The sequence below is a fragment of the Artibeus jamaicensis genome, unplaced genomic scaffold (assembly GCF_021234435.1).
Source record: "Artibeus jamaicensis isolate MK-2021 breed Jamaican fruit bat unplaced genomic scaffold, CSHL_Jam_final contig_889, whole genome shotgun sequence".
Classification (NCBI taxonomy): domain Eukaryota; kingdom Metazoa; phylum Chordata; class Mammalia; order Chiroptera; family Phyllostomidae; genus Artibeus; species Artibeus jamaicensis.
This window is the reverse complement of record NW_026522005.1, coordinates 5,210,501-5,235,208: the sequence shown is the minus strand read 5'-3', so window position 1 is coordinate 5,235,208 and position 24,708 is coordinate 5,210,501. Positions and strand designations below refer to the sequence as shown.

The window sequence follows — 24,708 nt, the reverse complement described above, 5'->3', positions numbered from 1 at the left end:
CTGTTTTTTACATCAACTTTAGAAACTATATAAACATTAATGCTACTCTGATAAAATAGGAAGTTATGAACTTGCATAACAAAAGGGAAAACAAGCACTGGTCATACCACTTTTATTTGCATTGTATCTGTTACATTGTTTATTCAATATAGAAAAAATATGAATACACTCACTGTATTCTTTAATTTGGTAATTCCACATTGTCAAATATTGACTATTTTATATTGGGCTTCCTACCCAATTTAGAAATAATAATGGCCTGGCAAACAAGTGTCATATTACTGACATAACAGTACAGTTGTCCCTTGGCGCCTGAGGGGACCGGCTCCAGGGCTTTCTCCCAACCCGAGGATGTGCAAGTCTCTTCCATAAAACGGTGGAGTATTTTCATACCGCCGACTCACGTCTACTTTAGATCATTTCTAGATTATAATACCTCATTCAATATAGATGCTATGTTATAGTTATATACTGTGTTTAAGGAATGATAGGAGAAGTCTCTGCATGTTCAGTACAGACACAACCATCCATTGTAGCCCTAACTACACATCCGTCAGCAACAATGTAACATTTTTTTTCAATTATTTTCAGTCTATGGTTGGCTGTATCTGTGGATGTGGAACCTGTAGAAGAACTAATACATTTCTCTTGCTTTTTTTCTTTCTTTTAAACAACCTAATTTTGAAAAGACTTAGGATTAAACTAGTCCTTATTCAGAGATAATACTTTAAAAGATGGAAATTAATTCATTATTCCCCAGGAAAAGTTCTAAGATAAGCATATTAAAGCACCCCAGTGATCCAGGAAAAACATGTATATTCCTTCTAAAGGAGTCAGTGCTAAAAGGAAATCAAATGGTAGACCGGAAAGAGTCCTCAAAACAAACCATATTAACATAATTGTGCTGGAAAAAAGAAAGATCCACACTTAGACCGCAGGTTTCTTTTAAAAATCCATGTTGCAAATAGAATCAGTGATTATTTTTTTGGACATAATAACTCATTGCTACAAAATACAGTTACTTTCCATCACTTTTAGTTTCAGTGTATACTATGTACATAAACACGAGCTACCTCTCTTAAACTAAATACAAATGAATAAAGAGCTTGTTAAAAACCAGAATCAGGACTTATAAATAGTGCAGAAAATGCAAACGCCAAAAATACGATGCCTCCTATGATCGTCACTGTAAGAAAAGAGAAAAAAAAGTTACATTAAGGCATGAGGAAGCTATTATTCTTCCAATCTAGTAATTTAACCTTAAAAGCAAATTAAAAATGCAAAGAACACTTAGCATGGCTGACTCTGAATAGTGTAGATCAGTACCTTCTCCAGCACTGTTTTGAGAAATGACTGAATTACATTAAATTAAGACAGTGCTGGGAAACAACAGTAGAACCAGAACTCACCTTACAACCCAGTAATAAAAGAGTGTGTCAAACAAATTCTGGCTAGCAAAGAGACATCTTTAGGGCCTACCCAGTACACATGAAATTTTCAGCAGAATCAGTAAATACAGTCGCTACCTGTGATTCCCAATCTTGTAAGACAGATTTTGAGGCCAAAAAGTTCTCATATTTCCACATGACGACTGTTTTACTGACTTGAATCTGCCCTGAATCCAGTAATGCTTACAGGTGAATGTGCTTTCTACACCATCCACACAAGGGAAAAACAGCCTGTTTGCACCAGCAGAGGCAACACAACAGACCCCATTACAAAGGCATTACATCTACTTCAGATGTAAGAATTTAAATAATTGAAACTGCCCTTTCTAAGCTTTCTAAGCTTCACTCCAAGAGTGAAACATATGGTATATTTTTGTAATTAAAAAGGAAACAGTCCTGGCTGGTGTGGCTCAGTGGACTGAGTGCCAGCCTATGAACCAAAGGTTAACTGGTTCGATTCCCAGTCAGGGCACATGCCTGGGTTGTGGGCCAGGTCCCTGGTGGAGGGGTGCACACGAGAGACAACCATATACTGATGTTTCTCTCTCTCCCTTCCCCTCCCTAAAAATAAATAAATACCTTTTTTTAAAAAAAGGGAAAAAATACTTACCAGTTCGGACAGAGATTTTTTGTGCTATCATTCTTCCTCCAATCACAGCCAACCCAGTGCATAAACAGTGCCCCACTGTTCCTCCCACGGCCACACCACAGGGGTCCTGGAAACAAAGATGACCGTAAAGTACTGGAAATGTAGATCAACGACATAAAACAGTTCTAAAAATTCAGATGTATACTTAGAAACTTGTAATAGCTGCTTGAAGGAATGTTTCCATTATGTGTAGCACTAGAGATAAAAGAAAAAACCCACATAGTCCTAACCTAGGCAACTCTCCCCTTAGACAATATTTGACACAGAAAACTAAGTAATCCTAGTTTACAGTCCAGTCTGACTGCACTTCCCAAGAAGAGGGACCTGGCATCCCTCCTTCTGCACTGTGTCCTCAGGCATGACAGCCAAGTTTCTCGGTTACAATTCTCTGGATGAATTACGGTTAACACCAGCGTGGTTAAAAAGGTAGGGGAAACGACAGAGAAGTTAAAGGGGAGAAGGTCAAGGTCCAGCTGAGTTCAGCGGTGAGTGAGTGACAGGCCCGAATAGAGCAGCCCTGTGAGAGAATTCAGAGAAGGACGCTGAGAACACCATGGTGAGGAAAGCAAGACTCAGGGATGACAGAGGAAGAGGTGCCCAAAGGAGACTGGCCAGGCGGCCAGGCAAAGAGCCTCCTCCCAAGAGAACCTCCGCGGGACCTGCCGCGGCTGCAGCGAACTGGAAGCTCTGGATCACCTTTACTGGTGAGCCCAGAAACTGGTTCTCCGGGGTCTAGTGAGCAAGGAAGAAGAGCCAAGCCCTCTGAGACAGAGGAAAGGAGGAAGAGGGTGGTATTTAGAAGAGAAGTAGAACTGAGGAAAGGGTAAAACTTTTTTAGATGAGAAAAACTTCTGCATGTTAAAGAGTTCATAAAATCAGGTTGGGAGGAGGCAAAGATTTCAGCTGTAAGTGGGCAGAAAGGAGCTGGGGTGCAGAATGCAGGACGGCAAGGACTGCCACAGGTGGGTGGGAACGAGGCAGACCGACTCCTGCCGGGAAGTACAGGGAGGCTGTTTGCTGAGGAGCAGGCAGCGGGTGTGCAGAAACTGGGGGAATGGAGATGGTTTAAAACGTGTGCCGGGAGGAACCGAAGGGAGACTACATTTGCCAAACTCTTAACTTCTAGAACTGGTAAGGCAGAAGATGCTTTCATTCTATCTGAAAGTAGTATCTGAAAAATTACTGGATTAGATGAAATTAAATAGTTCATTTATCACAGGATTTGTCAGTCTTTGCTATTTTCTATACTCAGTACTCAAAACAAAACAAAAAAGCCCACCAGTATATATTACCTGACAAATTTAGCTGACTCTGGGACCTTCTCCTCAACTTCTAACATGGCAAAGGACCCTAGGATTCTGTGAAATTCAATGTGGGAACACTAAGTTATACTGGAAGGAGAAGTGAAGTTCAGACTACAATGTACTGAACCAGACTGCGTGATTTTTCACGAAAAGGAAACACTAAGGGATTAAGAAGATACCCACACTTCTACCCACAGGGTCACATGCCCATGGCGCCAGCAGCGTGGAAGGCAATGAGCGCCGAGTGCTCGCTGTGCTGGGCACCCTGTACGCACTGCCCTGATTCACAGAACCACCGACACGACAGGCCGCAGGGAGGTGCTGCCCTAGTGTGGTCACACGGCCAGCAACACAAACCCAGTCAGCAAGTGCCACGCTACGAGACCATCCTGGGCCTTTCGCAGGTGCCCTTCAGATGACAGTACTAAGGAAAGTGTGGTAACTGTCATCACCTCAGCGGGACTGTCACAGCCACCGCCACATCACGGCCTCTTACGTTCAGGTCCCAGTGCTGGGAATCCGAAAGGCAATTAAAAAATCCTACAAGTCAAGACAATTATAGGGCAAAGCCACTAAAGTGACATTTTAAAGTTTGTTTTAAAATGTGGGAATAAAATGAAAAACCAGATTCCATTTTTTCTCCAAAATACAGCGTTTTCAAAGTTTCTCTAATAAAACAGCCCATCCAAATATTAAACTGCAGTCTTTGTTAAGGAATCTGTTCTTTCATATTTCCTAGGAGTTAAAAACAAATTCAAATCAAGCTTGTTATCCAAATCCTATCATCAGATAAAAACAATGTAATTTTAGCAGATATAAAAACATTTAGGGCCCTGGCTGGTATAGCTCAGCGGATTGAGCACAGGCCTGCGAACCAGACAATCGCGGTTCAATTCCCAGTCAGGGCACATGCCTGGGTTGCAGACCAGTTCCCTGCAGGCCAGTTCCCAGCAGGGGACGCACGAAAGGCAACCATACATTGATGCTTCTCTCCCTCTCTCCTTCCCCTCCCCTCTAAAGATAAATAAATAAATAAATAAATAAATAAAAACATTTAGAACATTGGTTAAGATCAAGAAAAACCTGAAAAATAGCAGCAGCGGCAACATTCTGAAAATTCCACAAGCATGTCCCTGGCTAATCTTAAGTCTCTATGAACATGAATCGAACCCTCACATAAAACTTGACTATTACCCTCGAAAGAAATAAAGATTTAGAAACTTTGAAATGGGTATCATTTAAGTAAACAGCATTTCAAAACTATGAACGAGATGTAGTAGGAAAGGCTAGAAGGCGGACAGCGGTGGCTCTAGTCCCTGTCCCTGCTACCCACTAGCATATGTCCCCAAACAAGTCACCCCATTTCTCTGGCCTCAGATTTCTTATCAGTAAAGCAAAGGCGAGAACAGGATGACCTGAGGTCTCTTCTGGCTTACCATCCTAGGGCTTATTATTTTGGGGCTAAGACTTAAATTCTCCAAGTCATCTTTGCAACACTAATTTTTTTAACAAAGAATGTAAGAACCCAAAGATATCCACTTTGGTTTGAGATATTTAATGCCAAATTGGCCTTCAATTATTTACATCAATTTCTATGCATATTCTCAACAAGTATACACAACAAAATTCTGAGAAAAGAAATAAAGCCAAGCAAAGCAACTGCCACAGCATCATTCTGGCAAAACTGAAGATTCAGCAAGATGAATCAAAAGAGAGCAATTAAGTCTGCACACAAGAATACCATTCAACTGACTGTACAAAGTGGGAGTTGCTTGATTTTAGTATTTTTTAATTGATTTTAGAGAAGGAGAAAAAGAGAAACATCAATTACTTGTTCCCCTTATTTACGAATTCATTAGTTAATTCTTGCATGTGTCCTGACCAGGGATAGAACCTACAACCTTGGTGTTATCAGGATGACAGTCTGATCACCTGAGCTACCCAAACGGGTCCAAGAAAGTCAGTTTTAAAAAGGAGCAGGATTAGTAGTAAAGCAAAGTAGTCTAGCATGAAATAATCCCTTGGCCCACTCTGACTTTGTCCAGTGCCCTGTAGAGCAAAGTAACATTGGTTATACTTGGTTTTCACATGGAAGTAGTCATGTCTCAACTAACACTCACCTCTCTAGCTGCCAAAACAATCGTAGTCAGTTGAGAGCGATCACCCCACTCCGCTAAGAATGTTAGTGTAAGAGCTTGAACAAAGATAGGTGAAATAAAATGCAGCCACTTTTTCTGAGGTATTGTGCTTGTACCCGTTTCAACATCTCCTGGTCCATTTAAGAGTTTCGTTCGTTGAAACTAAGTTTAAAAAAGAAATGACATCAATATCAGGAAGCAAACCAAATTGCACAAAATGACTTCGTATTTCTTTTAAAAGTTTAAATTCTATGGAACATGCTCCAACAATCTAAAGTTATGTGACCCTGAACTTACCTTTGGAACGCCACCATCTCACATAGCAACAAATGCTATATTCTCAATTCTTCCACTCCCCCCAACAAAGCAAATCAAACAGTATTTACTAATCATTTGCTAGCCTAGATGCTGTGGGGGAAAATGTACAATTATAAACTGCAGTTCCTGCTTTCCGACAGTTGATCATCAGTCTATTAAGGAACCTGATCACACGTTTGGCGTCCATCCCCACAACCTCTACCGCACTCACTGACCTGGACAGGGCCCTATCACACAGCCGGGGGCAAGAATGAAACTATGCAAAGTAAGCAATTGTTCTGTATCTCACATGTCACACAGCTATGGATGACCGTGGAAAACCTCTAGATAGGGCTTATTCTTAGCTGAATGCCTTTCTGGCTTAGATATTTAAGAGTGCAAGACTTACTTCTTCATCTTTTTTCTTTAATTCTGCTTGAACTTCTTCCAGTTCCTCTTGACCTTCATCTGGACTCATCTTTAAACCTTCCCGAAGCATTCGAATGCCAAAAATGGCAAATAATGCAGTTGAAACATAGTAGGTGTACACCCTGGGAATGACTGTGGTGGCATAGCCAAACAGAACTGGAAGAAAATGCAACAATATATCTGGTTAGCAAGTATCACAACCAAAGAACAGTTAACCTTCAGAAATCCTAATGTACTACTGTTTTAAAAGGATAATGGTTCACATTAGAAACTAATCCAATATATAATAACCTTAAATAATTACACTTCTCTCCCTTCACTAGTATTGAACCCTTAGCTCTAGCCAGTGCCCTAAGACCTTGTCAAAAACACCGCCAGTCCAGGTGAAGATAGACTGTGTTCCCTTCCCCTCTGAGGAGGGGATAAGGACCGCCTCCTCAGACAAGAGGAGTTTAGTGCTTTACAGAAAGGGTTAACTCTGACGCCCTCTGAAGACCCCGAAATCTTACAGCCTGGGAGCTATAGCACCTTCCCACGTCAGTATTTCTTCATCACCAACCTCTAAATTACAAACTTCTGCAGTGAAGATCCGCAATAAGATTCTCATACAGCATGACTTAAACTCTGCTCTTTCATAACTACTTAAAATAAACATTTTATGAAAGAAAATGAATCTTTATACATACATTAAAAATAACATTTACAACAAACTCAAACGTACTCAGGAGCATTCTATTCCATTGATAAAAGGACAGTTATGAAAGTTATACAAAAACTACCCTTGGAACTACATCAAGAACCCAAATCCTAACTAATATACCTTTATATTAGTAATATCAGTTCAGTAATTAAAATTAAAAACTCTGGAAGGGCCAGAGGATACTCCCATATATATAACAAATGTATGCTTTACGTCACCAGCTCGTGTATAAAGTAGGTGCAACACTTACAACTCTGCCTGGACATCCAAGTACACAACCGCAGAGGGGAGCTACTCCCTATTTCCTTATACTAGAAAATGAGAAAAAATAAGTCATGCTTAGCAATGTATGAAAGCCATGCACGCATATGTGCACATCTGTATTTGAATTATATGTATGTGTACACACACACACACACACACACACAAATACACACATATATTTTCTAGCTCTCTCCCCTGAAAGGCCAAGAAGCAAGACATCTCAGTAACAGTGAGCCAATCTCGTACCTAGAATTTTTTTTACCTCTCCCCTCATGTGGCATCTCATCCCTAGGTGTGCATTCTGTGCAGCTGTGCCCTGTTTCCATCCCACAGATGGTGACTTTGAGGCAAGTTACTGAAGACATGGACACTTCAAGTGGACAGAGAAAGGGAATAGAGTGAGTCAGGCCCACCGATTCAACAGGACCCCTGTAGCAGCCAGCCCCTGGGGCGCTGCCAGAGGACATGTGCTTGGCTGTGGTTCTGTGGCTTCACTGTCAGGTTGGAGGCCAGTGGGCAGTAGGTGTGCTCTGCTCCCTCCAGACCAGGGAGGTGCACTACCTTTTAAGAACTCAAAACCAATGATAAAAACCAAATAAAGCCAATTTGCTTTGTACTGTCTCCCACACTGGTATTTTAAACAATGTCAGTGACAAAAACACTCCTCCCTTCTGGGGTGGGCCCAGCCCTGCTATCCCAGGTCTTGGTTCCTAACACCATTCCCATTAAGTCTCCCCAGAGAAACGGCTAATTCCAGGACTGAGCAGAGAAGGCACAAGGTGAGTCTGCACTATATCTTACTGTACCAGAAAGTAAGGAGAACAAAAACAATGGGAGCATGTCACAAGGACACAGGAGCCAGTTTGCAGGGGCCCTCACCACCAAACAAAGGACTATTTAAGCAACAACATAGTTAAGTAATTAACTATAAACCACTGAAAACACAAACTCATGACTTTATACTGAAAACAGACAATTTAAAGGGAGATGAAGAAGAGCTCTTTCTTAGAGTAGTATGCCAGGCTCCCTGGTAAATGTGGATGGGTACTGGAGGTAGAAAAACATTTTGCAAGCATCAAAGAAAATTTAAATCATGTAAGGAGTCATCAATTGATGTTAGACAATAGGGAACAGGGTATTTGCATTGTCTTTAAGTGTTTCCCTAAAGATCGCATATTAGTTGCAAAGGGAGAAAAAAGAAATCTTAACTGGGTGAATAAAACTAAATCCTAATGAGGGCCAGCAATGATGCTCTGACAGGGAAAACCAGCTGTGCAGAGCGCTCGTGGAGAACACGTGATCTCAGTCTCATCACCAGGAAACATCAAACTGGAACAGTCCAGTATAGCAGTCGGGGCTGTATTCTTTTCAAATTTTTTTTCTTAGATTTTATTTATTTGTTTATAGAGAGAGGGAAAGGGAGGGAGAAAGGGGGAGAGATACATGGATTGGTTGCCTCTTGCACTCCCCCAACTGGGTCAGCAACCCAGGTACGTGCCTTGGGAACCAAACTGGCGACCTTTGGGTTCACCTGTGCTCAGTCCACTCAGCCACACCTGCCAGAGCAGGACTGTTTTTTGTGGGGTTTTTTTAAGTGTGAATATCCTAAAGCACCTAAGAAAAGGTGTGTAAACACTACAGATTAAAATACTAAAAAGAACTAAATGTAATTAATACTTGACCTAGACAAGATTCTGCTATAGAGAATAGTAAATCAACTGAAAAAATTAAAATGTGGGTAATAGATTAATATATCAATTTGTGTATAAAGATACATATTAAATTATGCAGAGACAGCCCTGGGCAAGTAGCTCTGACACACAGAGGTGAAGGATTCAGTCCCCAGTCGGTAGGCATACAGGAATCAACCAGTCAATGCATAAGTAAGTGGAATGACAAACTGATGTCTCTCTTTCCCTCCCTCCCTCTAAAAATCAGTAAATAAAAATTTTAAATAAGTTGTGTAAATGTGCACTATACAACCATAAGATACATAAATTATTGTGTGTGCACATGTCTACATGTAAATGAAGTGCACACATGCGCGTAACTACTTAGATACAGATAATGCATAGGCAGGTCACAAATGCTAAAGCAAATGGGGTAAAATCTTAACACAAATCTGGGTAAAAGGTATATCATTGTTCTTTGTACTATTTTGTTTTTGCAACTTTATAAAATTAAATATTTTACATAGAGGTTTAAAAAGTTTTTAGTGAAATGTAGCAAACCTTTTTAAATCTACTAAACTTAGATTTCCTTTTACCTTCAGATAATCTTTTAAAACAAACAAACTTGGTTTGGTAGTTACCCTTATAATCCCATCTTTTCTGCCTTGACATCGCCATTTAAAGCTGAAAAAAACTACTTGGGATTCTAACCTTGTTATTCTTCCCCTAGTTCCTGTCCCTCTATTTCCTCTTTCTTTGGCAATCTTCCCTTTGACACTCAAGTACTTTTTCTCTGGGAACAATGAGAGGTCATTTCCCTTTTAGCAAGTGCTTCCCATCAAGTCAAAACAGAGCTACAAATGCTCATTCTCTCTTGGCATGTGGAAGTCTCAAGAAAAGTATCTGAAGTGAAGACAGATTTGGGAATCACTAACTTACAGGTAATTAATTACACTGAGAATATTAGTGTGCGAGGGAAAAAATGGGCAGAGAATAAAACTGTAGAGAATATCAGTATGGATGGTACAGAACAATTTTTCAGAGATAAAGAAATACAACTAAACATACACAATGTCATAGACATCAAGAGAATAAAAAGTTGGGAATGCCCATGAACATGGTTCGAGGAGCTCATTAACGTGGAAACTGGGTTGTGTAACGAGGAAAGCTGATTACTGAAGGCTTTCCAACAGCGTTAGAAGCAGAAATCAGACTCCTTGTGGACAGAGTGAAACGGGAGGAAGGCCTTGAGCAGGGGGAGAGCAGTAACAGTAAAACTCTGACTCGGTCAGACTGCCAGCACTGCCGTCGTCGGGCGGCACAGAGAGGCTGGGTGAGTGAAGGGCCGAGCCTGGATACAACCACCCCGGCAACCTGCCTCTCTCACAAGACGCGGGTGACCACTCTGCACACGCCACACACAGCACCTTCTCTGCACACTGAACAAATGTTTTTCTGCGTTTCAGTTGTGTTTTCACCTTTCTTGATATAAAAGTGTTGTATGGTGAAAATGTTGCATATTTTCTTCTACCTTCAATATTAAAATGGCTACACAAAAAATTCACCAATTCTGATAAGATTTTTTAAAATGCACGCTGATATGACAGCTGTCACAATGCCATCTAACAAAATTGTTCCAAATGAAGTTAAAGACAACTAAGTGCTACTACAGCCATATTATGGGGAAAAAACACCCCACAATTTTTTGGCCAACCCAATATAATGGGAAAGAACAGCTTAATAGAACACAGTAAACCGAAAGTGACTCCTCAGTTACTGATTATCAAATTTCCTTCAGTGGGAGAATATGCAATTCTCTGTAGTGCTTGAATCCTGCTTTTAAGATATCAGACATAAACAAACTTATCTGGACCGGAGGGAAAAAAGCAAAAGTACACAGCAAAAGCAAGGATTTCAAAGCAGTGAATAAACTGAGGATTGTGTTAACTTTAAATAGTTAAACATTTTATTTTAAAAAATGCAATATAGTTTTTAGGAATTTATGTACTGAAACCATTTTCTGTTTATAAAGCTATAGAACATAAACCAATTTCTAACAATTAGTTGAATGATTCAGTGACTTAATGCCAAACACCATGCTTTTGCCTAAATCCAATAATCGTACGAAGATTGGAAAAGCACACTTACCTGACAAGCATGTCATTAAGCCCAAGGCAAGCATAGCACCAGCCAGCACTGTCAAACGGTTGTAGCGCATCGCCATAATGGCGGCTATAAAAAATGTCTTGTCACCCAGTTCAGACACAATGATAACTGATATGGCAGCGACAAATGCATGGATAAATCCCAGATTAGTCTGGGTAGCTGGGTCTTCTTTACTGGCATGAACCGGGACAGCTGGTGTGAGTCCTTTCTGAAATAAAAAAATATACATTCGTCACCTACTTTTTGAAAGTCATTTAAAAATCTTTTATTTTGTATGTGAATTAAGATTATTTTTCTGCCACGGTCATTAGACTTACTTACATCACTCTGAACGTATTACTAACGACAGGAACCTCTGATAGATGGCTGCTACAATGCAGATGGCAAGTGCAATTCTACAAAACAATTTTTTTAAACGTGTATACCAACTGTATCTATACATTAAAATACCTTACTTTACAAAAAATTGTGAGTTGAAATCAAGTTCTTTGTTTTTTATTTGTAACTTGTGTATGTTTACCAAATATTCAAATAACAGGAAGCTGAGATAAATTTCATTAACACTTTAGAGGACAAAGTAAGATTCAGAAACCTCAGCGGGCTGGAGCCAAGAGGTGGCTCTAGCTAAGACAAGGTCTAACATAGCTGGATATATGAATGGTCCTACACTGAAGTCTAAAAATAGCCTAAGATAACATGGCCTGATTAAAAAATAAAAGACAAACCAGAGTTTTTGGTTGGTGTTGAGGCCATTTTGAGCTGAAAATGTGACCAAGCTCTGAAGGGGCAGCAAGCACCGTAAAGAACCGGTGGCACATCCATCAGTCTGTGCTGCTCATTCTTCACCCAAAGTTCTGTACTGGTTCTGTACAGATATTTACAAATACCAATGGCATTCTTCTCAGAATCACAACAACTAATCCTAAAATTCATATGGAACCACAAAAGACCCCAAGTAGCCAAAGACATCTTAAGAACAAAGCGGGGCTCATGTTCTCTGATGTCACACTCTGCTATAACGCTGTAATAATCAATACTATATATGGAACTGGCATCACACACACACACCCAGTGGCATCCCCTGGAGAGCCCAAAAATAAATCCTTAGTCTTACAGGCAATTAACCTAGAACAAAGGAGGCAATGCTACACAATGGAGGTAAAGACAGTCTGTTTAGTGGTGCTGGGAAAACTGGACAGATACAGGCAAAGACATTAAATCAGACCGTTTTTTTATATCTTATACAAAAATAAACTCAACATGGATTAAAGACCTAAAGGTAAGACCTGAAACCATAAAACTACTAGAAGAAAACAGGCAGTAAACTGTAACATCTGTCCTGGCAGTATCTCTTTTGGATGTATGTCCTTGGGCAAACAAAAGAAATAAATAAACACATGGGACTACATCAAACTAAGAAGTTTTTCACAGCAAAAGAAACCATCAACAAAACAAAAAGACAACCTACTGAATGTGAAAAATATTCGCAAATGATACATCTGATAAGGACTTAATATCTAAAATATATAAGAAACTCATACAACTTAACACTGAAAAAACAAACATTTAAAAATGGGCAGCCCTGGCGGGTACAGCTCAGTGGTTGGAGCACCCTCCTCTAACAGAAGGGTTGCAGGTTCGCTTCCTGGTTGGGGCACCTGCCTAGGTTGTGGGTTCATCCCCAGTCCGGGCGCAGGCGCAGGCGCCCCCAGGCCCAGATACCTATGATTTCTGGTCTGGGTGTGTACGAAGGCAACCAACAGATGTTTCCTCCACATCGGTGTTTCTCTCTCTCCCTTCCTCTCTCTAAAAAAGCAAATGAAAATGTCCTCAGGTGAGGCTTTAAAAAAAGCAAACAAAAAGCAGAGGACTTGACTAGACATTCCTCCAAAGAGGACAAACGGCCAACAGACAGTACCGTGACTATGGAAAGAGTATGGAGACTTCTCAAAAAATTAAAAACAGAACTGCCATATAATCCAGCAATTCCTCTTCTGGGTATTTATCCAAAGAAGACAAAAAGAGCACTTTGAAAAGATATGTGCATCCCTAAGTTCACTGTAGCACAACCAGTAACAGCCAAGATCGGAAAGCAACCTGGTTATCTTCTCAACAGATGAGTGGGAAAGGGGGAGTGCTTTATGTGCGCCCACGCACACAGACACAGGAATAGTACTCAACAGCACAAAGGAAGGAAATCTCGTCATTTGTGATAACATGGATGAACCTTGAGGGTACTATGCTAAGTAAGTAAAAAACCAAATACTGTAGGATTTCACTTGTTTGTGTAATCTTAAAAAAATATGAATGAATGAAAACAGGACACAGACCCCAGACTGACATCAAGCTTATGGTTGCCAAAGGGAGGGGGGAATAGGAGGGAGAGAGAGAAAGGTTGAGAAAGAGCCAATTCCTGGTAGGTTGTACATGTCTGTGGGTAGATCCAACCAGAAAATAACTGCTCTGCACTTACTCATTCGTTACCCAGAAGTGCACAGGAGTTGGGCAATCTCTGACCAATGAGGGAACTCAGTTCTGAGGTTCATTTTGCAAGGCTCCTTCAAAGTCTCAGCAGAATTCAGTACTAGTCACTCATGCAGTGGCTAACTTGAAAATGCTTTGGGATATATCCATTTACCTCCTCCCCTAGACTGACAAATGAAAGAATTTGACATGTCTGAGAACAGGGAGTAAACCATCAGATGAATGGCTGGGGTAACAAAGAATAAATAGGGCCCAGACTGAAAATCCTGTACGGTATATGGCCCAGCTTAGAGGCAAGTGAGCAGCCCTTAGAAGTTTTTGAGTAGAAGGGAAAAACATGATTAAGGCATTGTGACTAATACATCAGGGCTAAAAGTACGGAACACCAGCCACCAGACCAAATTAGGAGGTCAGCTGCATAAGAGTAATTTTGTTAATACGTAAGGAAAAAATCTTTTCACAATGGAAAGAAATATCAACAGAACTTCAGAAATGGGGGAATCAAAGATGATGGTTAAGGTTTTCTATCTGGTTGACTAAGAGGAATACTAGTATTTCTACGAGGTATATGGGAAAGAGGAAAAAAAAATAAGGGATTTGATTTCAGACCTGTTCAATTTGAGGTGATAAAAAACATTTCAAATGAAAGTTTCCAAGAGGTCATACAGATGAGACCCCAGCACAGCCTCAAGGTATGTGTCTGGTTGCTGGCAGCCGGAGTTTATTGGCTAGAACTTTGCAAGTAGATGAAATTTCCCAGGGAAAAGGGCGAGATTAAGTTGAAAAACATGATGAGCCTTAGGGGATGTCTATATTTAGGGAGAAGGGTGGAGGGGGTAAGGAGAGAAAACAAAAACTGTCTTAGAGATATTTAAAGTCAGGCAACAGAATACCACAGATGGTCAAGATGGGCAAACACCATTTCACTGAGCTACTAATTAGACGCCAGGTACTTTCATATACGTTGATTTGTTTGTACTCAAACTTTTAAGAGCTGCTAACACAAGAGGAGAAACTGAGGACCAGTAGTGCTAAAAAATGTCCCCAAGTTAATACGGCAAAAATGGGGTCCAACCTTCAAAAACTGGAGAGGTAGCAGTGTCAAATGAGAACTCAAAAAAGAGTCCTGGATTTAGCAACTAGGAAGTTACAGGTATCTGTCAGAAATGAAATTTCAATAAAAAGAAAGGGGACTCTTTCACACCAGATAATGAGAAACTAAAAGGAAAGTGAAAAAGCACCTAGTTTCCTAGACATAAGTTTGGTTTGTAAAACTGAAGAATAGATACAAGCATACAGGAGAGGTATTGCAGGTTCAGATTCAAACTACCCCAGTCAAGTGAGCCTCGAAATCTTTCTGCTGGTAGAGCATCTTGAATTTGTAAAGAATACAACACCAGTGAAGAGCAATGACTGAGGTATGCTTATAATGCAGTCAAGAGGAGTTAAATTAATGGCCTTCAAATTTTTTCATTCCCAAAACAGGGAAGAACCTGGGGGCATGTGTAAGCAAATATAAAGGAACCAATGAAAAGGAAAGAATGAAGATATTGAGGAAGGAAAATACTGGAGGTCAGAGAACAGGCAGACAGACACAGAGAAGTGTGGTGAAAAGGGTGACAGTTTTGACCACTGCCTGAAAAAAGGCAGAAGGTATGGGCACAGAAGCAAATATTCTTATGTGTACAAGAGGGTCAAATGTGGTGACTGTAATTCCAACTTTGGTATTCCACTATTCAATTACAGTGTAATGAAATAGTAAGTAATGAGACACAGTGTTTCCTTTGGTACAAACACTATCTCATTGTTTTAATCTGGGTCTGAAACCCAAATTATTTACATCTAGAAAACAGTCAACAACTTATAATTTTAAAAAATTGCTGAATAACTCTACTCAAAGTTAAATTTAGTTCCAAATTGAAAAACTATAAAAATAAAAAAATGCTTTTTATTTAGAAAGTATTCTTATATACTTTCATGATCTTCAAGAAAGAAAAATGACAGTCAACAATGAAAAAATAATCACTGTTACAGTTCTGCAGTTTCAAATGCACACGCCTGACTACTGAAATGGACAGACACCTGCCTCAGAACCTCCACCTACACGTGATGGAGCTATGGAAGATGAAGATGCTTCCTTTAAAAAAGCCTGCAGCCACTACCAAGAAAAGACTGATGTGCCTGCAAAAAAGTTAAAAGTCGCTAAACAAAAGTCATCACGCAAGAGGTAATATTACTTGAAAAGCCAGAGAAAATGCTTAGAATCGACTTAGAACTGTCCCCTTGCCATTACTTTATCATATAAAGTCAGAAAAACCTTTTTCAGAAGTTGGAAAATGTGCGCAAAAATATACACTCAACTTAAACGATGACACCACAGACAAACCTGGTTTTAAATATTGCATTACAATAAAAAAATATTTTACCTGAAATTTTCCACTATCATTTTCTTTTTATGGATGGTTTAGTCTGTTTTTTAAAGTATTTTATTCTTTATTAATGTTACTTGTTAATTGACATTAGAATATGTATTTCACAAATACATTTTGATTTTAATGAATGTTTAACAACTTAATGTTTTTAATGGATTTAGAAATGTTGACATTTGAAAGGCACACAATATTTCACTGATTCTGTTTAGTCCATTGCTTTGGTGACAGTACCAAAAACTGAATCTGGTACCATAGGCTCACTTCATTCTGACACAGCAATCCTCAGCAGGACAAGTGTCCTCACGCCTGCTGGCCTCAGTCTTCACTGTAAAGAGGCTAGAGCGGGGAGACTGCACTGATGGGGCAGGACTGCAACTAAATTAGAATGAAAAACAGTCCAACCTGTCCTGTGGACGGCCTTCTCACAGTTCAAAGGTAACAAATGAGAGAAATGCCAAGGAACACAAAACCCCGAAAATCTGTACTGGGTGGAGTAATAGGCTTTCTGGTTTAGCAACAGTGTTGCTTGACAAGAGCAGTTCTTTGGACTTCCAAGAATACGCAGCAAATTATAAATTACCTTTATTAAGCTACCTGATCTCCCTCAACTAAAAGGACTTATCTTCTTATATTACATATTCAGCCAAGGGAAGGAATAAGAAAAAATTGAGTACATTGTTAGAAGCATAAACTGCATAAGTAAATGAAAGAGTCCAAATGACCAACAGTACTTTTTTTCCATGAGTTTGTAAATTGGGGTTTCATTGTAATTGTAAGTTCAGAATGAATTCCCCCAACCCCTTTTTTAATCTGATAGAGAAAAAAATTACCCATTGTAGAAAGCTGTTAGAAATTCAGTTATCTGCCTCAAAGCATCCTGTAAGATATAACTACATTTTAATAATGCATCTTATACTTGAATGTCTACCAATGAAAGAGAAACTTTTCCTTCTCCATTTTCAGAAATCTACTCTGACAGTGTCATGAAAAGGGTAAGTTTAAATATCATACCCTTTTAAAAAAAAGGGTCTTCCCACATACTGTAGTACTGTTAAGTAGAGAGAAAAAAAGTTGAGCCATATTAAAAAAAAGTACATTAAAATATAATTAAAACAACTGGATTCTATTACAATATAGAAATTAGAACAAATTCCTATTAAAAAACAACCATTAAGGATATTAAAGGCAAAAATCATTATATTGTACCTGCCCTACCCAATTGTAAGAATCCTTAAGACCACTTAAATATGGTCATTAGGTATGGCTGACTTCATTTTACACGACTAGCTTCATTTTGCAGTTGTGGAAAGTGTATTCCAAACCTACCACTATTCATGTCTCAAAAATCATTATGACTAAAATGTTAATGAAAGGTCTGGAAAGTCACATTCAAAATATCTCTCTCATAAAGTTACTTAAACCCAAAATAGTTACTGTGGGGCGGGGGCAGGGGGACTTCCAATGAGTTTAAAGACAGAAAGCTAAATGATAAATTCTGAGAATAAGTGTCATGAATCAGCATTTCAGTTCAATTTCAGAACTGGAAATGGCAAGCAGGGTCAGCTAAGGCCCAGGAGTGCCAAGCAAGAGAGAAATCCCTTTTAACCAGGTAGGGAAGTCTTCACAAAGAGGAGATATCTGCTGGTTCTTGGAAGGTGGAAACATTCTGACCAGTGGGGCTTCCGGCTCTCTGAAGCCTCGAGGAAGACCTTTTGTTGGAGAGACTAGCCACGGAGCACATGGCAAGGCCTTCTGTTGGAGTACAGCATACGAGCAAGGGAGGGTGACTAAAAAGCCTGGAGATTGACTGGAGCCCGATCAGGAAATAAACTGAACATCTGCCCAAGAGGCTGGACTGAAATCAATAGGCAGGGACAACTCAGTAAGATTTCTAAGAAGTTAAACAGAATTCAAAGTACAGAAAGATTCGTTGGGTGAAGACAGGCTAAATACAGCCTGGAGCGCCAAGCCGATCCCTACTGGGACCCAGGGCCTGAATTCAGGAGTCAAAATACGAAATGAGAAAGGCCAGGACAGGTAGACGGAAGAAATTTAAAAACGTTGCCGAAATTTTAATGCAAGTGACTAAGTGGTTCTAGTAACATAAATTAAGACAGTAATTCATATCTACTTAGGGAAGGCAAAAGACAATTCTGTACACCGATAAAGTTAGTTTTGGCATCCCACTCCGCTGCGGCACTGTGTACCACTTCCAGAGGCAGATTATTTCTCGGCGTTCCTAAGAGCTACTTCTTGACAAGCAAGAACTCGTTTTTAAAAAGTGAGAGTCGAGCTTCAAAATCCATGTATATTTGGGGGCGTGGAGACCACAACCCATAAGTCATGCAAAGCTGAATTTGAGTAAACAGCTCAGGATAAGCTGTTTCAACAACGAAAAGAATACAAAAAGCCTCCCAGCTGCCCTGTTAAACTTCCTACTTGGGATGAGTATTTCCAGCTCTATATACAGTATCTGAATAACAAGACTCCCATTCCTCAGCAGCATCTTCGTCCTCCCGAACTAAAGGATCACAGTGGGCTTACACCTGCTTGGGCTGCCCGTCCCCTCCCCAAAAGGAGCTGGGCCAAACCAGGCCTGACCCCGGAAAAAGCACCCTCCGCCGTCTTCCACCCCCGATGCCAGGCCCGGCTCCCCTCCCCCACGCCGGCAGCCCGCAGCCGAGGGCGGCGCTCTGAGCGGCCGCACGCCCGGTACAGGAGCAGCCCCGCCAGCTCCGGCCCTTCCGGCTCACCTCGGCCCGAGCCGGCTCGGGGCCCTGCCCGGCTACGGGCTGCGCTTGCAACTGCTGAGCAGGCGCAGGCGGTTCCTTGTTCCGGTGGCTAAGGTCTTCATCGGGGACAGGCAGGACCCCAGCCGTGGCCCACACTAGTAGAAGCAGTAGGACCAGAAGCACCCGGGGCGCAGATGCGCGGCCGCTCCCCCGGGCCGCCGCCATCCCGCCCACCAAGACGGCCGCCGCGAGAGGAAGTGTAGGAGACGGGCAGCCTCAACCCTGAGCAGCCCCTCAAGGCCTCGCCGCCGCCGCCTAGTAAGGAGTCAGAACCATGCGGGACGGGGCAGTGGCCGACTTGAGCTCTGGGCAGGGCAGCGTCAGAAGCCGCCTGCTCGGCTCTCCCTCTCCCGTGATGGCCACAGGACTCCGCCAACAGTCTCGGTGCGCCCCAGCCCCGATTCCCCCAGGCCCCGCCCCTGCCCCTGCTGGCCTCCCATTGGCCCAGCGTCCGCCTGGGCGTCTTGACGTTTTACAGCATGCTGATGTGCGACTCGCGCCCTCTTCTCATTGGACGGGGCACTTCCAGGCAGGTACCGTGGCTACATTACCTTTTTCTTCTTCCATCTTTCTCACGCCCCACCTGGACTCTCATCTTCTGTATCTGCCCACCTTCCCAAAACTGCACGGCTCGTTACTTCTCCCTTCTGAGTCTTACCCCCTAAGTCTAGACCGGCGTTTCCTTTCCCTTAACGTTTCCTAGGTGTCAAATTAGTTCCAGCGCCCCAGTTACGTGGCACTCACTGCGAGCACCATCACATCTTGCACGGTTCCGCACTCCCTCACGGATTCTCCGTGTGGCCTCTGACGCGGAGATCTGCTGAGGAGAAGGTTCTTAGAGGGCCAAGATGCAATTATTTAAAACCTCTGAAACAGGACTTGGGAAGTAGCAGGCATTTTTCAAGCCTCGTTTTACAATAGATAATATTTGTTTGCCAATAGTCACCCCTAAGACCAAAAAAAAAAAAAAAATCGAACATTGCCCTTGTCTTGCCACGGCTCTCCATTTTGAATGTTTTGCGGTGCACCTATTTTAGAATGGCCTCTTAAAATTTGGCTTTTGAAACTGAGTGTTTAGGATTTTCGAAGGATGGAGATTAAGGTGGGCAAGAGCAGAAAACAGGAAAGATTGGTTGGTTAGGCTTGAGAATATTTTCACATTTTGTATTTTAAAAAGTTGAGCTAGGTAGTTATCAAAAGTTTCATTCTAAGATGGTGCTAACCATGTGCCAGGTACTCTTCTACATACCTTAGATAATACTGTACTTTGTAAAGAGCTGAGAAGAGTTATCACTAAAAATTGGAACAAGAAATAGATCCACCAGAACTGGCAAAGTGAACAAAGGTACTTTGAGGTCACTGAAGAACCATGTTATGTCATGAGTTAGTAAAGTTTTTGTCTATACCATCCTTCCTGTCTGTCACTGACTTTCTCCACTCTGTCACTGTAAACTATTCACACTTCCAAAACCTGTTCAGGTCTGACCTCTCAGAAGTCTTCCTCCAATACCTCTTCCTACAGAATTCATCACTCCTTGCTTCCTGCTACTGTGGCTTACACAAGCTTCTACTATTGAAGAAGTAACCAGGATGCCTCTTACACAATTAAGATTGCAACTGTTGTGCCTCCCAGTTCATCTCTAGAGTGCAAATGTTTGAGCCCTCACACACCAGTAATAGAAATCCCAGAAGTCCAGACTGTCCTCCCTCTAAGTCCTTTTCCTTTATACATACAGGATTTGCCATGCTTAAGTAGTACCTGAAAAAGTCTAGTAGATTAGTCTCATGGCTGAGGCAGTAGGGTAAATGTGGGGACACAGGCAGTTGGTCATGTGTCCCTGATTCCTGGAAGGTGCTTGGCATATTTTCTGGGGGTGGGCTGCCCAAACCCCAGAGCTCTCTAACAGGAAGTGCTCCTGGCAAAATTCCCAGCCACCTCAGCAGATGAGGCAGCAAGGACTTAGGGAGGGAGGACAGTCTGGACTTTAGGGTTTTCTATTATTGGTGTGCAAAGGCACAAATATATGCACTCTAGAGATGAACTAGGAGGTACAACACTTGTATCCCAGGCTCAGTAAAAAGCATCCTGGTTACTTCCACAGTAATAGCCTTCGCGTGGACTGGCCAGCTGTGTGAAGTAGCTCAGGGGCAGATGTACACAGTGGGGGGACCCACACAGTGGGATGTCAATAGTCTGGGCGAGAGTGGGGCCTTTCCAGCCTGCCACCACATCACCCTGATGCAAGGGCCCTCTGGTTCTGCCAGGCTAGACTCCAGGTGTCAGATTCCAAAGTGGTCAGCTCTTACTGCGCTCAGAAGTGCTAAACCAGGGCTGGTTCTAGCTTTCACTATCTTGAGAATTTAAATCCATCATTATTCTGTTTCTCCCTGGTGACTAACTCCTTTGAAAAAAACAACAACAATGACAAGGCCCACCAAAAACAAACAAACAAAAACCACAGACATGTCCTGATATTTCTCTTGGGGAACAATTGGAACTACTTACTTCCCACCCAGGATGTGGGAGGGTCTACAATTCCAGGATGATTTCTTTTTTTCCCTCCTGGCCTACACAGGAGGGAAAAAAATTTAGTCTCACTAAAATGTGATCACTTGCAGGCACCCTGCTGGTAAGAAACCTTACTATACATGCATTACATTGTATTTTAATGCGTTTTATTCCTACCTCCTGACTGAGCCATAAGCTTCTGGTGTTGGGAACTGCCCTGCCTGGTTTCAGAAACTGTAAACCCCCCATGGTTAAGGTTGAGTGAGTGACCTTTGGACCACAAGCCACTAAGGAGACAAAGCTTATCTCCCTGGCAGAAGCGCTGCTTCTGCTCCTTTTTTCATAACTGGCCCCCAATGCTTGATCAGTTAACCAATGACGGGTAAGATTCCCCAAGAAGGAAGTGACCTAAGACAGGCATGATCGCGTGGAGGCCCCAGGGAAGGACTTGGGGGGCTATGGAGGAAGGGGGTGATGGACCCTCGCCCCTTGGCTTTGATGAAGCCTGAGTCCTCATTTCTCCTAATCCCTTGGCTATCTTGCCTCCTCTGCCTGACTTAAGCCTGAAACAGTGACACAGGGTGATGCAGCCTTGTGCTGAAAGGGGTGGGCTCCCCGGGTGAGCAGGCCTGAGAAAGGATATGTAAAACCCTGTGAAGCCTGCTTTTCTGAGAATGCTCTTAGTTAAATGGTAAGGGTCCAAGCAGGAAATGAGTTTGTTTCCCAAAGTTTTATAGCCTTTTAGCTGATAGACCCAGACTCAGAGGAAGCCCTAATAGTTCTTTGTATGCTATCTACTGTTTGATCCTTACTGTCTGACAATGATTAATGAGCTGTACCTGTATTTCTGTGCAAATTAAACCCAATAAAGCCTGTCTAGACAAGGAACAGCTCATTCAAGGAAGCGGTCTCCCCTTGAATGGGTGGCCAAGCTTCTCTGAGGTGCTCCCCCCTTGAGGGAGTGGCCGTGCAGTCCCTTTTCTTCCACAGGACTCAGTAGTCCCTGTGAATTTGTCTCATATCTCATCCATGATGCCGTGGGCACTGCAAGCAGGTACACGAATCATTCTAGATTGTAAGATTACATCTTTTATCTTTTTATTCCCCCACACCTATCAGCTTTCCTAGTGTGGTAACAGTCTAACCATCAGTGCAGCAGCAGTAGTAGCAATAATTTTTTACTGAGTGCAGCCCTGATCCGGGCAGTGCCCTGAGTGACCTCACCAGGTAGGTACTATTATCTTCATTTTAAAAAATGAGAAATGTGAGACTTCCGTCATGTAAGTTTCCCAGAATTACAGAGCTACTAAGTGGCAGACCTGTGCTTGATACCTATGTGTGGAACTTACCTAACTGTTCCTTACTTCCTGAAAATCCAACCATTTAAAACCAACCAATTAATGGGGAACGTTTCCATTATCTAGTAGAGGAGAAGGCCCTCTCCTGTCCATTGCATGGTTCCATGAAGGGGACTGTGTTCTGGCCTCTCTCAGAGCCTTAACCATTTCACTTGTGATGGTGTAGAGTGAAGCAGGTGAAGTAACTGAGCACACTGGGCTTGGCTCTGCCACTTTTCCTCTTAGGAGGTGCAGCCCACAGCTGTCCTCTCTGGGGCTGCCAGCTCCCAGCCCTGCGCTGCTTGCAACTGGGTGGGGTCAGTTCTTGATTCTGGAATTCAATATTAGTCCAGTACCCTTGGCTACCAGACCTGAAGTCACTCCTTCCAACCTGGCTGCCTATCTCACTGTTTCCTTGCCCAACTTCTCGGAAGGAGAGAAGAGGCAAGGTGTCCCCTGAGCTTTCTAAGGGACCTCTCCCCACATCCCCCCAATCATCAAAAGGTGAGTTAAAGCCTTTACTTATGCAGTCCACACAGTAAAGGCTGGTTGGAGAAGCCAGGACAGAGAGTGATGAGAAAGGAGAGTGGGAAGCAGAAACCAGAAATTTCATGCTGAGAGTCAACTGAAGATCATTCATAATTCAAGAGAAGGCTCTTTGCAAATTGAAATGTAAGTTAATGACAAATAGCAATTTACAACTTGCTTGACCTTCTCAATTCTAAAGCATTTCTGCTATGTGCAATGAAGCATACCACTACCCACAGACACACTAAAACCCTTAGATGATGGGGACCTGGCCACTCCTAGTGGACCTCGACTGGTCCAGCAGAAAACGGGACCCACCTTTTCAGGTTCATTCTTTGACTGTTCAAGGTTTCTGCAATACAATGGGCAGACAATTCAAATGTGCGCTCCAAGAATTCTCATTCATCCAACTGCTTGCTTGCCATCTCCATCTGAACGTATCACAGGCATTTCACACAAAGCCTGGGCAAGACAAATCTCCGATTTCCCTCTCAAAAAATCTGTTCCTTCCTCAGCCTTCCTTTCTCAGTAAATGGAACCAACATCCCCCTGTTGGATGACTTTTATTTCCTCTTACCCCACATCCAATCCACTAGCAAGTTCTGTTGGCTCAACCTCTAAAGTAGATCCCGAATCTGCTCACTTCTTTCAATCTCTACTGCTACTGCCTTATCCAACCTCGGTGTCATTTCCATAATCTAACCGACAGTCAGGGTGAGCTCTCAGAATTAAACCATTTTTTTCCTCCTGTTTAACATTATCCAATGACTTCTAAATGCCCTTAGAATAAGGTCCAAAGTCCTTATGTCTGACTTAAATTCTGTGAGATCTAACCCACACCTTACGTGTGGCTGCATCTCTTGGTTTTCTCTGCCTCAGGTCCCATGCCCAGCCAAGCTTGTTTTCACCTCAGGACCTTTGTACGTGCTGTTTCTCTTCTTAGATCACCCCTTTTCCAGGTCTTCTTCTGATCATTTAGAGTAAATATCACCCCCTCAAGAAAGACCTTCCTGCCCATCCACCTAAAGTAGACCCCTTCCCATCCCCCCATCACCATCTATCTCACCTTTTTTGTAAAGTTTTTTTAAGCTTTTTTCATAGCACTTATCACTATCTGAAATTATCTCGATTACGTAATTGTTTACTTGTTATAGTTATTATCTACATTCCTCAACTGAAATGTGGGCTCCATCAGGGCAGAAATGTTATCTGTCTTGCTCACTGTCTTTCCGAAGTCTAAAACAGTGCCCAGCCATGGCAAATACTCAGATATGAATGAATCATCAATTTAATGAAATTTCAAGAAGGAAAAAAAAAAGACAAGACAAATCTAGATACAGAGATAGTCTGGCACAAAAACACAGGGTTCTGATCTTGTCATACCTTCCTCTCAAAAGGCCTGAGCAGCTTAGAAGGGTTTCCTATGCTTTGTCGTTGGCCTGATTCTGAGAGACAGAGTTCATCCTACTGTCTGCTCACATCCTAGTGGCTTGGAGTTCATTCATAGGCAAAGACAAGAATGGCTCTTTAACTCACCCAAAATCCTTCAATTTAGAATCTC

At 42.0% G+C, this 24,708-nt stretch overlaps 1 protein-coding gene across 1 annotated transcript; it reads right to left on the bottom strand.

The window, feature by feature from the left end:
* Positions 1 to 97: 97 nt before the first annotated feature.
* Positions 98 to 19,179, bottom strand: TMEM165 (transmembrane protein 165). The gene is made up of 6 exons (XM_037162258.2): positions 18,735 to 19,179; positions 11,048 to 11,273; positions 6,246 to 6,421; positions 5,522 to 5,701; positions 2,059 to 2,164; positions 98 to 1,186 (listed from the first exon to the last, which is right to left on the bottom strand). Exons 1-6 carry the CDS (start codon positions 18,936 to 18,938, stop codon positions 1,110 to 1,112), a joined length of 969 nt encoding a protein of 322 aa, XP_037018153.1. The 5' UTR covers positions 18,939 to 19,179; the 3' UTR covers positions 98 to 1,109.
* Positions 19,180 to 24,708: the final 5,529 nt, after the last annotated feature.

What these genes read in the sequence shown, in the direction of transcription:
- TMEM165 (XM_037162258.2), bottom strand. Translation starts at nt 18,938, where the DNA reads ATGGCGGCGGCCCGGGGGAGCGGCCGCGCATCTGCGCCCCGGGTGCTT. An exon ending in CCGAGCCGGCTCGGGCCGAG is followed by an intron (nt 11,274 to 18,734) that starts GTGAGCCGGAAG and finishes TTTTTATTTCAG; the next exon opens with AAAGGACTCACACCAGCTGT. An exon ending in TAAAGAAAAAAGATGAAGAA is followed by an intron (nt 5,702 to 6,245) that starts GTAAGTCTTGCA and finishes TTTTAAACTTAG; the next exon opens with TTTCAACGAACGAAACTCTT.